We start from the raw sequence: 12,865 nt of genomic DNA, 5'->3' as shown, positions 1-12,865 counted from the left end.
AGTCAGGCTAATAATTTTTCTTTTGTTCTATGTAATTACTTTTTTGTTTTATTTTATTTATTTATTATTTTTTTTTTAGAGGCATGTTTTATTTATTTATTTGTTTGTTTGTTTGTTTTTTGTTTATACAAGCACTGGGTACAGTCAGAAGTGCGGGAGGGTGAGAAAATTCACCAGAGCCAGAGCGGGGAGCAGAGCAGGCAGAAGGACCGAAGTACACTGCTGAGGGGAGCAGCGGGCGGCAGGAGAGGTCTGCGCGCCATGTGGGACCCTCCTCCGGTGGCCTGGGAGCAGCCGGGGATCGAACCGGCGTCGCAGAGGCCGCGGGCAGCTTCGCAACCCAGCGCTCAACCACTGTGCCACCGGGGAGGCCCTACTTTTTTGTTTTAATAACTACTCACTACCACTAACTTATTTTTAATTATTATTGATTATTATGGGTGAATTTTACTTCTTATAATGCAATGCTTTTTTATTAACATCAAGGCTATCAAAGCCAAGCATATAACCGAGAAATTACTAACCATTCTATTATTACACAGAGTTTTGTAATGTTTCATTTGAATTAGCCTACTTATTAGATTACATATGTTTTTTAATTAGCAACCAATGACCTTTTTAGACCGGGAAAAAGAAAAGATTTTAGAAAGACAGTTATAGTAGAATAAAGTTTGTGGGCCTTGAGAAAGCGAGATAAGGTTCTGTTTGGGCAGCATTCCTTCTTACTTTCCCGAACAGGCATCCGGCCTATCTATGCTTTAGGGAGTTTGCTGTTCTCCCCCTGCGCGCATGGTTCCTTGCCCACGCCGGACCTCAGGGACCATGGCAACAGCCATTAGCCCTGAAGGTCACTGCAGGGGGAGGTGCAGCAAAAACACACAAACAACACATTTGAAGACAAAAATACCTTCAAATTATCCTCAGCATAACAATGGCTCATTCTCAGGGAAGCAGCCTGGGTGGTGAACAACAGAGACATCTGGGAAAATCCGCAGGTGGAGCCCCTGTCTTGTCTGCCAGTGGCAGGAAGGAGTAGCATGACATCACAGCCTGCTGCACCCCATGTCTGTAAAGGTGCCTCAAGGATCCAATCTCAAATGACCTTTGATCTTTCCCTATTCCCACAGGTAGCTCTGACCCAATTAGTTTTGTAAGGGGAAGGTTTTGCCTTGAAAAAACAGTGAGTTACTTTACCAATAAACTAAGTTTGCTGAAAACCAGCCTGAGTTAGTTAACTGAAAATGTTGGAAAATAATTAAATGTGTTCAGTTTCCTTAACGATGTATTCTTTCTGTGCTTGTGCCTTATGTGTACAAGCTAAGTCTCCAGCCCTGAGGGCAGTGCTACTATCAGGGGTCTGATTAGGGGCCACAGCTTGGGCCTCAGTTTAGCTCTGAATAATGCCTGCAATACATTTCTCTTGTCTAAACTATAAGTTCATTCAAAGTAGTAATTACTTTAGTGGACACACTTTTACCAATTTGTTCTACTGATAACCAAATAAGATAAAAACATAATAATGACATAACGGAAAGTGTATTATAGAATAGGAAGCCAAATGCTTTCATTCTCCTATGTAAATAATGAATAAACAAGGTGTGGGCAAAGGTAACTTCAGGAGAACTCAAGAAAGCAAATAATATGCTAAGCAACAAGGTTGGTCCAGCACATGAGAAGCCTCCATGTAGAGGGAATGTGTGGGTGCTGCTATTGCCCTGCCCTTCCCTCTTCAGCAGGACCCCCATGGTCAGGAGGAGGCACCCAATTCCTGGGGGTCCCTCAGGACACAGGGACATAACTGCTTGTACATACACTCTGGCTGCTTGGGAGTCCGAGGGCTGGTCTGTGTTGCACTGACTGGGGTGGAATGAAGAGGCCCAGCTTGCTAGCAGTTTGAGCTGCAGTAAGAAGACCTGTCACCCCAGCAACAGAACAAAAAGGGACTCAAGACAGGAGGGCCCCTGAGGGCAGGAGATTAAGGACAGAGGAACAAACAGTTAAAACTTCTAGAAGGGGGAAGATTCTAAGGGAAAGAAGGCATTTGAAAGCAACCACAGACATGAGGGAAGTGGAGCCGGGCACAGAGGGGACACCCTGCCAGGAGGTCTTGGAGAGCCCTAAGCTTCCCTATAAGTGGGTGGCAGGAGACTATGCCCTGCGTGGGGGCAAAACCCCAAGGCTGAGGCAGGTGGCTGTTCCCTTCAAATGACCAGATCACAACAGATGTCACCAGGCCACAGACAACCAGGGAACCTTTACACTGACCTGGCAGCATATCAGCTGGGGTCTGAGAGCCAGGGTTATATTCGGCTTCAGGATACAGAATGGCGCTGAGTCACTAGCCAGCCCAGCCAGGTCCATGACTGTTGGGTGTGGTCCTGTTGTAGGCAGAGGCCTGGACCAGAAAGCACTTCAGCAATATTGTCCTGGAGCAGGAGCTGGGAGCTGGGAGGCCTGCAGTGTGGGCCCAGGAATCTAGGTCCTGACGCCCTATACTAACATCCTAGCCAAGGTCATGCAGGTCAGGTGGGGCTGACCTTTCTGCACAGGGAGGGGATGCCTGCTGATTCCTTCTGCACGGGATCTCCCTGAGGATGACCTCAACCGTGGAAAGGCTATTTGGAAACCGGGCAGTGAATGGGATGCTAAGGAGGTGATGACAGCTCATTCGCATCCATCCAGGACAAGCTAGCCTTGAGCCTGTGAGGCAAAGAAATATGAGACAAGCTGTCAAGCCCTTGTCATACCATCACAGCTGTGTCCCCTAAGGACAGAAGGACAGGTGGGTGGAGCTGTGCAGCCTGGGAGTCAGGGTCCAGGTAGGCAGAGCAGCCTCAGATCATCCACCGCCACATGAGACTTTTCTAAGGCAGGTGGATGAGGCTCAAGCACAGGTCAAGACAACTCAGATTCCACAGATCCAGATGCAGTCGGGGGGCTCTGGATGCTCCTGTAGTAGCCACACATCCAGCGCAAGATGAAGTTAGTGATTTAGGCTAATTGTAGCTGAGGTTGCTGGAGACTTTCCTGGATCCATAGAGGAGGAATTGGGGGCAAGGAAATAATTGATGGTCGACAACATAGTGCAAATAGAATGTATTTGGCAGCATAAAACATAAATTTATCTCTCTCAACACTTAGCTCCTCTGAGCATAGGAGTATTCTCTAAGAGTTGGTTCACTCAGCCCAGGGTGACCTGCATATTATCGCCCAGTCTGAACACAACCAAGTCCCGCAGAGCAAAGGATTTCCTCCTGGGCTTCACGTGGCTTTAGTCTGATGTAACTGATGCATTAGGTCAGGTTGGGATCATCTGATAGTCATGTCTGTCTCCAGGGCCACCTTGTCCACAACGAACCCCGTTCTTTGTACTGATTTCCTTAAAATGCCGGAGTTCATTCTCCTGCACTGCTGGTGGGAACGCAAACTGGTCCAACCACTACGGAGAGCTGTGTGGAGATTTCTGGACCTACTAAACATAGAGCTTCCGTATGACCCAGCAATTCCACTCCTAGGTATTTACCCAAAGGACACAGAAACATCAGTTCCAAAGAACACCTGCACCCCTATGTTTATAGCAGCACTGTTTACAATAGCTAAGCTTTGGAAACAACCCAAATGCCCACAAATAGATGACTGGATCAAGAAGATGTGGTTCATATACACCATGGAATATTACTCAGCATTCCAAAAAGATAAACACATGCAGTTTGCAGCAACATGGATGGCACTGGAAGGGATCATGCTCAGCGAAATAAGTCAGAAAGAAAAAGAAAAATACCAGATGGTCTCACTCATAGCAGGAATTTAGAAAACCTAAATAAGGGACCAGGAAAAAGACTAATTAATACAAAGTAAAAATCAAAATCAACAAGCAACTATAAACCAGAGACACACTATGGTGGAGGGGGCAGGTGGGGGAAGGATTAGGGTCAAAACAAGGGGGAGGTGCAATTGTATGGGGAATATAACCAAAATGAAAATGCATACATTGTGCAAAGATGAAAAAAGATGTAAGAATTATATAAAATAAAATAATTAAATAAATAAAATGCAGGAGTTCATAACTGCTTCCCTATGCACACCTGGACACATGGAGAAGGAATAAGCCCCGCACGGGTGTGATCAAAGGGGCTTGGGAGGGGGCAGCAGAAGCACAGTCATAGGAAACACTGACACTCCTGTTCTTAGAGCCTCCTGCCTGGGGGCCCAGGTCCCTTAGTTAGTCATCTGTGACCAGGGAACATGGGACTCAGGATGACTCTACCCTGCTGTGCTCCCTCCCTGCTCCCCTCTTCCCAACAGGACTCATTAAAATGCTGCCCCCCTCCTCCACAGGGAGTAGTGCAGGGGTCCTGGTCCTTCCACACTGGCTCCACCATCTACACAGGCAACATCGAGGTCCTCCCAAAAGGAAAGAGTTGTCCAAAGACAGATAGCCAGAAAGACAGACAGACAGACGCACTCCTGTTAGGAACAGAAGTTATGCTCAAGACCCAGGACAGCATCTCTCATTGCATTTGCCAAGGCTTGAAGTTTTATTTTCAGACTGTACCATATTACAGGCCCCTAGGAAGTCAGATTTCTTGTTGGGTGTTTTCTCTCATGGCTTTCACTAAAATCCTGCAAATATTTTCTTTATTCCAATATTCACTTGGATAAATTGAAAATGAGGCAGGTTAAAGCTTTGTCAGATGCCACATAGTAGGACCTGTGCTAGGCCAGGTTTCCCTTCCCCTATGTCCACTGTGCATGTGCCCAACACCAGACCCTGTGGGCAGTGGCACAACAGAGTAGATATACGTGAGTCCTAGAAGTTAAGAGTTCAGTCGGGCTCTGGGATCCAAGGCACCTTGTGGAAAGGAGGAGAGGAGACTGTCTTGGTTGAGAGTGGGACTGAGAAGCACCCAAGGCTGCATGTCAGGAAACAAGGGTGGTGGCAGGAGTCACCTGAAGCCCAGACAAAGAAGCCACATTGCAGGATGGAAGCTGGGCACAGAATCGTTCCATCAACACTGAAGAGGCAGAAAGGCAGTGCTGGGTCGAAGGCTTAAAGAAAGTAGAGCCCCAAGGGGAGGTGTCCCCCATTAGAACAAGGTGTAAGTGATGTCAGTCATATTCCCACTCAGTCCCAAGCCTGGGAGAGTCTTCCCCGAGCCCCATGGAGGAAGAGGGAGGGGCTGCCAGTCATCACCTGTCAGAACAGCTGAGTGTGGAGGTGAGACAGGGACTCTCATGCCCAGGCCCTGTCTCACATTCGGAGCAGAGCCCAAGGCCAGGATAAAAGGGCCCTGGCCAGAGCATCTCCGCCACTCCCCTCCTGCCGAGCTGAAGCACCTGTGCCTGCGCCTGGTGAGTGTCCTGGGAACGGGAGCAGGGCTGCTGCTGAGGGAGCTCAGCCCAGAGCGGGGGAGCTGGGCAGAGCTGGGGTGGGAGGTGAATGTGTCAGAGGAGGGGGCCAGGAAGCCTGAGGGCCAGTGCAGGAGGGTCTGGAGCCAAGTGTGGCCACAGGCAGAGGAGGTGGATGGCAGCACCTTTGAATTGGAGGAAACAAGCTGGTCAGCAGTGGGCAGCCTCCAAGGACAGGGACATGAACTCCAGCACCCTGCCCTACTGACAGCTTGGGGGACGAGCTCACCTCAGAAATCAGTCCTGTTCTACCTGTCAAGGAGCAACCCAGCTGGTTAGGGGAGCACAGGCTCCCTTGGGCTCATTATCCCCCATAGCCACGGGGGACAAAGTCCCATGTTGACAGCACAGAGCACCTGAGGACCAGCACGCTGCTAATGGGGTGAGGAGTTGGGAGCAGAGAGCTGAGGTCTGTACTAGTTCACAGTGTTGGGGCTCCAGGTCTCAGATGCAGGGTAGGAGGACTTGAGAGGATTACCAGTCTCTTCCTGAATCTAGTGAACTTAGTCCCACACTGTTGTCTTTTCAGAATAAAACCAATCTGGAAATTAGCGAATCAGGGCATGATAATTGCACTTGTTCAAATAAATAATATCCCCTTGTATGGTATATGAATTAGAGGATTTCAGAGTTGCAGGACAAAGTGCACCAGGTCCATGGTAGCTTACATGTCCTTAGAGTCTTGGCATGTTTTATAGTAGTGTTTGCTCTAGTTCACTACTTGACACAATAGATGAAGTTTGCTGCCTCCTAACAAGCATATGTTTTTGCATCCAAATCTTTGATGGGAGAGTATGGCAAGATACTCAAATTATAAAACTAGTGGAGATAGTATTTCATGGCATTAAATGTAGCTGAAGGGCGAGGCGTGTCTGTGCTGTTTCTAACTCCTGTTTGCCTCTCCTCAGCTCCAGAACCCCCAACTGCCAACATGTCCTGCCAGCAGCACCAGCAGCAGTGCCAGCTGCCTCCCAAGTGCAACCCCAAGTGCATGCCCAAGTGTCCTCAACAGTGCCAGACCCCGAAGTGCCCCCCAAAGTGTCCCCCTAAGTGTCCCCCCAAATGCCCTCCAGTGTCTTCCTGCTGCAGTTCTGGGGGTAGTGGCTGCTGCAGCTCTGGGGGTGGCGGCTGCTGTTTAAGCCATTGCAGGTCCCAAACTTCCCAGAGCTACAGACAGCAGAGCTCTGGCAGTTGCAACCAGCCCTCAGGGGGCTCCAGCTGTTGTGGAGGGGGCTCCAGCTGCTGTGGAGGGGGCTCCAGCTCCAGCTGCTGTGGAGGTGGGAGCAGCCAGTCCTCTGGAGGCTGCTGCTGAAGTGGACCCTGAGGCAAGAAGAGAGACTTGGAGTCAGCAAATGGCCAGATCCTACCTTCTCCATCCACCTCTGCCCATGATGCCAATGCCCACATGGGAACCAAAGTCTGACTCTGAGGCTCCCTGTGCCCTGGTATGCAGGAGACAAAACCTCTTCCCCAAACCCATTCCCTGACTTACTTCTGTAAATGCTCCTATTGTGGTTGTTCTGGAACCCCCAAAGTGGGTCCCGCCACTCTTATCCTTTTGGATCCCCAATCTTTTGTGAGCAATAAAACCAGAAATGTAACTTCAGCCTGCCTTGACACTTTGTATTCCTATTATCTCTTTCCTACTACACACTCAGCTCCTGCCTCCCCAGTACACAGTACCTTTAGAAACATAAGGCAGAGGTGTGCTGTCAAAGGGTTTACTGAACTCCTGCTGTGAATCTGTCACATAATAATGGGGCAAGTGGGACTGAATTGCATTGTCCCAGAAAGGAGATGATTCTGTATAAAGCATGGAGTGAGAGTGGGCAGACGTGTTTACAGGTACAGCCCACACACAGGCAAAGAGCAGAACAGAAATAGGGGGAGTCACTCTGGGTCTTGAAAGTCACTCAGATGCTGGAGTTGCCCTGACCAAGTAGAGGCCTGGCTGAGGCTTCCTTCTAGACCAGGGTAGCGATTGATGGCGGGAAGGGTTGAAGGGAACATGCCCTTCATATCTGAGGCTGAGAACAATAAACAAGGTGCTTTCTAAATCTGTATCTATAACTATATTTGCATATCTGCTTCTATTATGTGTCTCTGCCTTTTTCTCTATATGTATATATTTTTACACACATAATCTTTTAATTATAAGCAATCTAAGAAACCACACGCATGTGCACACACATACCACTTAAGACATTGTTTTCCTTGCTGTGATGTTCTAAGTGACAGTCACTATTGACTCAATCATATCTCATTCCAGAGTCTGACAAATTATTTGGGACTCTCTGCAGGGAGGATTTTTTTCTCATCATTACCTGTAGCTCTAAGTTACCTTCAGCTAATTAATTTTGGGAGCCTGCTTTTCATAATATCCCCCTCCACACACAGAAGAAGCACCTGCTGTGTACCAAGTTGAGGACAGTCTTCATCTTACTTTCCCATCACCTCCAGGGCCCTGGTGTATGAGGAGCAGCAGCAACACTGCAGGTGCCTAGAGAAGCCCAGGCTCTCCTGCCCTGTGTGGTTCTCCCACCTGCAGGACCTGGGGTCCCTTACACAGGGCCTCCTCCCACCAATGTACCAGGCTTGCAACTTCTTGGCCTCTGCCCAGCTCTATGCTTTTCATGGAAGGTCACCCTCTTCCCATGTGTAAGAGTCTAGAAATCAAGTTCTCCTTCTCTTGTACAAGCAGTGCTGGTTCCCTCCAGCTCCTCTGCAGGTTTATCATCTCCTAAAAATGTACAGAAGACTCAGCTGAATAAAAGCCTTTTTGAAAATCAGATGCACCTTTCCTGGAAAATGCTGTGATTAAAAAGAATGCACCCCTTTTATGGGTGGAGGGATAAGTCTGTTTGATTGTGCTCATCAAGTTGCAGAATCTTTACCAGGCATTTTCCTCCCATGACTCTGTGACCTTCATGACACCTTGAGAATAACTTGTATTGATATTGTTTGAGGAAATAGAATGAGAAAGACTAGGTGGTTTCCACAAGACCCCACAGCTCCTGGTCCCCACAGGACCAGGTTTGGGTGCCAGGTGTGGTCTGGGACAGTGTAAACACACATGTGCAAACATACATGCATGCAGGATCTGCCAGGGTGGCTGGGACAGAGCAGACGTTTAGAGGTTCTAGAGTCTCAGTTGAAAGCTGAACACCAGGCACACAGGGACTGGAGGAAAAATTCCAAGAAGGAGATATGAGGAAGGGAGAAGCGGTGACACTGATGATGAGCACATGCGGGCTCCCTGGAAGGATGCAGGTAGGAGCTGCCGGTCTCACCTGTTACAGCATCCACGTGCATGGCAGGAGGTGAGGTGGGGACTCATGCAGGCTTGTCTCACTCTTCGGAGTAGGAGCCCAAGGCCAGGATAAAAGGGCCTCCTCAACATTTTCTCACTATATCATGCAAGTGAATCTTCTCCCATCCCCACAAATCATTAGCCAAATCACCAACAAAGTCTGCTCCAGTTTACACAAGACCATCACACACTGGGCAGAACATTATTCTACTAAAGAAGAGAAGAGACAAAACAAAACCAGCTGCAGTGGAGGGTGTTGGTCCTCCCTCTCCAGCAGGGATAGTTCACCTGCACACCCCTGTCATGTTCAGTGGAAGCCCCTGTCCCTTCCTCTCAGGACGCATGTCCATGGGTTGGCCAGGAGCCATATGATGCCTTGCTTAGGCAGGCACAAATGAGTGCCGACTGAGTGTGAAACAAGGAAGATAGTCCCACAGGGGTGATCAGCCCAGGACAGGCTGGGTGGCGGCTAAGCCTGTGCTGAGGAAGCATTCCTTGTGGAAGCCCCATTTTATGCAGCAAATGAAAGACTGAACACATGCAACTGCCTTCCCCACTCTACGCACAGTCAACTCTTCACCATCTATGGGTAGGAGGAGACACTTTTGAGATCTCATTAGGATAATGCAAACCGATTGATGTTTTGTTTTTTTTTTTCTGTGCTTCAGAGCCATCCAGGTAAAATCAATTATCTTTGTTTTTCTTTTCTCAATTTCTAGAAACTCTTTAAACAATTATATATGATGAAGCAATACTCTTAAAATCCAGAATAAACATTCAGTTAGTATTTTTAAATAGCATTCCTTGAAGTTGTATTTTCTGTGGTGTTAAAGTACATTTTTATGTATTTATCTCTTACACTGTAACTGTGCAGAAATCTCCTATTTTGAGCTGTTACAGCTAATATCTCTTATTTATCTCTTATTATTATATTTTTATCTCACTTGGCTAAGGGCAAAGCAACTTTTCTGTAAAATGGTGTATTCATTTTCAACCTGTATTTATGTGCCCCAATAAATATTGTTGCATGAGTGAATCACTAGAACCATTATGCTAAGAGACATATGTCCTTCAGGGAGGAGGGCAGGGTCTTCCTCTGCCACATGACTGGGGTGTGTATGTCAACTGCCCCGTGGGGGTTGCTGGACTGGGAGGACCAACACCCCAAACTGAGACTGATTTTGTTCTGTCTCTTCTCTACAGAAGTAGAATATTGTTCTATATAGTGTTTGTCTTGTGTTTTTATTGGCAACTCTGATACCAAGATGCAGAGGGCAGAAGAGTTAGATGCTATGATTGGTACCGAGGTACTCTGCTTGAAAAAAGAGGGAGACAACAGAAAAATTGGAACGTATAGAAAAACCAATGTCTGTTACTCAAAAGTTTATACTGTCATGAGATCTCATAGTCAGGATTAAACCCCGGGCTTCAGGATATAGTGATGCTGCTGACTCACCCACTGCATCTAAGTTTGGGTGTTGCCCTGAATGCAGGGAGAGGCCTGGACCAGAAGGCACCTCAGCTCTATCTTCCTAGAGCAGGAGGTGGGATCTGGGAGGCCCTCAGTGTGAGCCTGTGTGTCCAGTTCCTGACACTCCTTGACACTAAGCTTTTGGAACAACCTAAGGAGGGGATCAAATGTTCTGCCCAGGAGGGGCAGGAGTCACATGTCAGGGTGATGCAGACAAAATACCTCATTGGGTGTATCTCAGAGTGTGGTCTCCTATGAGGATACTCTATGTCACAAGGAATAGTTATTTGTAAACTATAAAGCCACACTAGTAAGTGCACTTTAACTACTGTGCACAACTGTACTGGTATGAGGTTATGTGGTTATAGAAATATAAGACTCACCAGGACATCAAAGAAGTACTTTAATCTCATTTGGGTGAGGAGTCGTGTGACGATAAAGGGCAGGTGGCGAGGGATGCTAGCCCTGGCAGGCATGCAGCGCTGGCACAGGCACCATCAGGTGCACACGCAGCCTTGATCAGCTTCAGGATTCTCTAAAAGTGGGTGACAACAGAGGTAGCAGGTGGACTTGTATCTCACATCAGATGTGGGACGTATCCTATAGTGTGTAGCCTTGGGCAAGACTTTGTTACTACTTTGGTATTAATGATTTGTGGGCATGGTAGAGGCTTAACTTGATTCATATAGTGGAAAATGTTGAGGAGGCCCTTTTATCCTGGTCTTGGGCACTTACCTCAGCAGGTAAGAATGGCCTTCTCCAGTCCCCACCTCACCTCCTGCCATGCACGTGGATGCTGTAACAGGTGAGACTGGCAGCTCCTACCTGCCTCCTTCCAGGGAGCCCGCACGTGCCCATCATCAGTGTCACCTCTTCTCCCTTCCTCATATCTCCTTCTTGGAATTTTTCTTCCAGTCCCTGTGTGCCTGGTGTTTAGCTTTCAACTGAGACTCACAGAAACCACTAAATGTCCGCCCTGTCCCAGCTGCCCTGGCAGATCCTGTTGTGCATGTGTTGAATCTGATCCCTGGCCAAGAAGGAAGCCTCAGCCAGGCCTCCACTTGTGTTGGGCAACCCAAGAATCTGAGTGACTTTCAGGACCCAGAGTGACTCCCCCTATTTCTGTTCTGCTCTTTGCCTGTGTGTGGGCTGTACCTGTAAACACGTCTGCCCACTCTCACTCCATGCTTTACACAGAATCATCTCCTTTCTGGGACAATGCAATTCAGTCCCACTTGTCCCATTATTATGTGACAGATTCACAGCAGGAGTTCAGTAAACCCTTTGACAGCACACCTCTGCCTTATGTATCTGATGATACTGTGTACTGGGGAGGCGGGAGCTGAGTGTGTAGTAGGAAAGAGATAATAGGAATACAAAGTGTCAAGGCAGGCTGAAGTTACATTTCTGGTTTTATTGCTCACATTGGGGATCCAAAAGGATAAGAGTGGCGGGACCCACTTTGGGGGTTCCAGAACAACCACAATAGGAGCATTTACAGAAGTAAGTCAGGGAATGGGTTTGGGGAAGAGGTTTTGTCTCCTGCATACCAGGGCACAGGGAGCCTCAGAGTCAGACCTTGGTTCCCGCCTGGGCATTAGCACCATGGGCAGATGCGGGTGGAGAAGGTAGGATCTGGCCATTTGCTGACTCCAAGTCTCTCTTCTTGCCTCAGGGTCCACTTCAGCAGCAGCCTCCAGAGGACTGGCTGCTCCCACCTCCACAGCAGCTGGAGTTGGAGCCCCCTCCACAGCAGCTGGAGCCCCCTGAGGGCTGGTTGCAACAGCCAGAGCTCTGCTGTCTGTAGCTCTGGGAACTTTGGGACCTGCAATGGCTCAGACAGCAGCCTCCAACTCCAGAACTGCAGCAGCCCCCACCCCCAGAACTACAGCAGGAAGACACTGGAGGGCATTTGGGGTGACATTTAGCGGGACACTTTGGGGGGGCACTTCGGGGTCTGGCACTGTTGAGGACACTTGGGCATGTACTTGGGGGTGCACTTGGGAGGCGGCTGGCACTGCTGCTGGTACTGCTGGCAGGACATGTTGACTGAGGGCGTTCAGGAACTGAGGAAACACAAACCGGCATTAGAAACAGCACACACATGCCTTGCCTTGCCTGTCCTTCAGCTACATTTAATGCCATGAAATACTATCTCCACTAGTTTTATAATTTGAGTATCTTGCCATACTCTTGCATCAAGGAGTTGGAAGCAAAGTATATGCTTATTAGGAGGCAGCAAACTTTGTCTAATGTACTAAATAGTAAACTAGAGGCAACACTACCATAAAACATGCCAAGACTCTGAGGATATGTGAGCTACCATGGACCTCATGGCACTATGTCCTGAGACTCTGAAATCCTTTAATTCGTATACCGTATAAGGGGATAGTATTTCTTTAAATGAGTGCAATAATGATGCCCTGACGCATTAACTGATTGGTTAATTCTGAAATTAACCAATTGGTTTATTCTGAAAAGGCGACAGTGCAAAGGGTGTGTGTATAGGGCCTAAAATCACTAGATTTAAGGAGAGACTGGTAAACCTCTCAAGTCCCGCTGACCTGGCACTTGAAATCTGGAGCCCCAACACTGTGATCTCAGTACAGATCTTCGATCTCTGCTCACACCTCCTCAGCCCATGAGTGGCATGGCGGTTCTCAGGCTGACCCAAG

The 12,865-nt window shown here is 48.2% G+C and overlaps 1 protein-coding gene across 1 annotated transcript in view; it reads right to left on the bottom strand.

The window, feature by feature from the left end:
• The window catches only part of LOC119236855 (keratinocyte proline-rich protein-like), a 46,434-nt gene extending 35,768 nt beyond the window's left edge, over nucleotides 1-10,666 (bottom strand). Inside the window, 2 exon segments of the mRNA XM_037500804.1 lie at nucleotides 6,581-6,729; nucleotides 10,574-10,666. Of these exon segments, the coding sequence (XP_037356701.1) occupies nucleotides 6,581-6,729; nucleotides 10,574-10,666 (242 nt within the window).
• Nucleotides 10,667-12,865: the final 2,199 nt, after the last annotated feature.

This window comes from Talpa occidentalis, unplaced genomic scaffold (genome assembly GCF_014898055.3).
Source record: "Talpa occidentalis isolate TD23 unplaced genomic scaffold, MPIMG_talOcc4v2.1 talOcc4.9, whole genome shotgun sequence".
Taxonomy (NCBI): domain Eukaryota; kingdom Metazoa; phylum Chordata; class Mammalia; order Eulipotyphla; family Talpidae; genus Talpa; species Talpa occidentalis.
The sequence above is the reverse complement of the archived record's forward strand: the minus strand, read 5'-3'. Positions and strand labels throughout refer to the sequence as shown.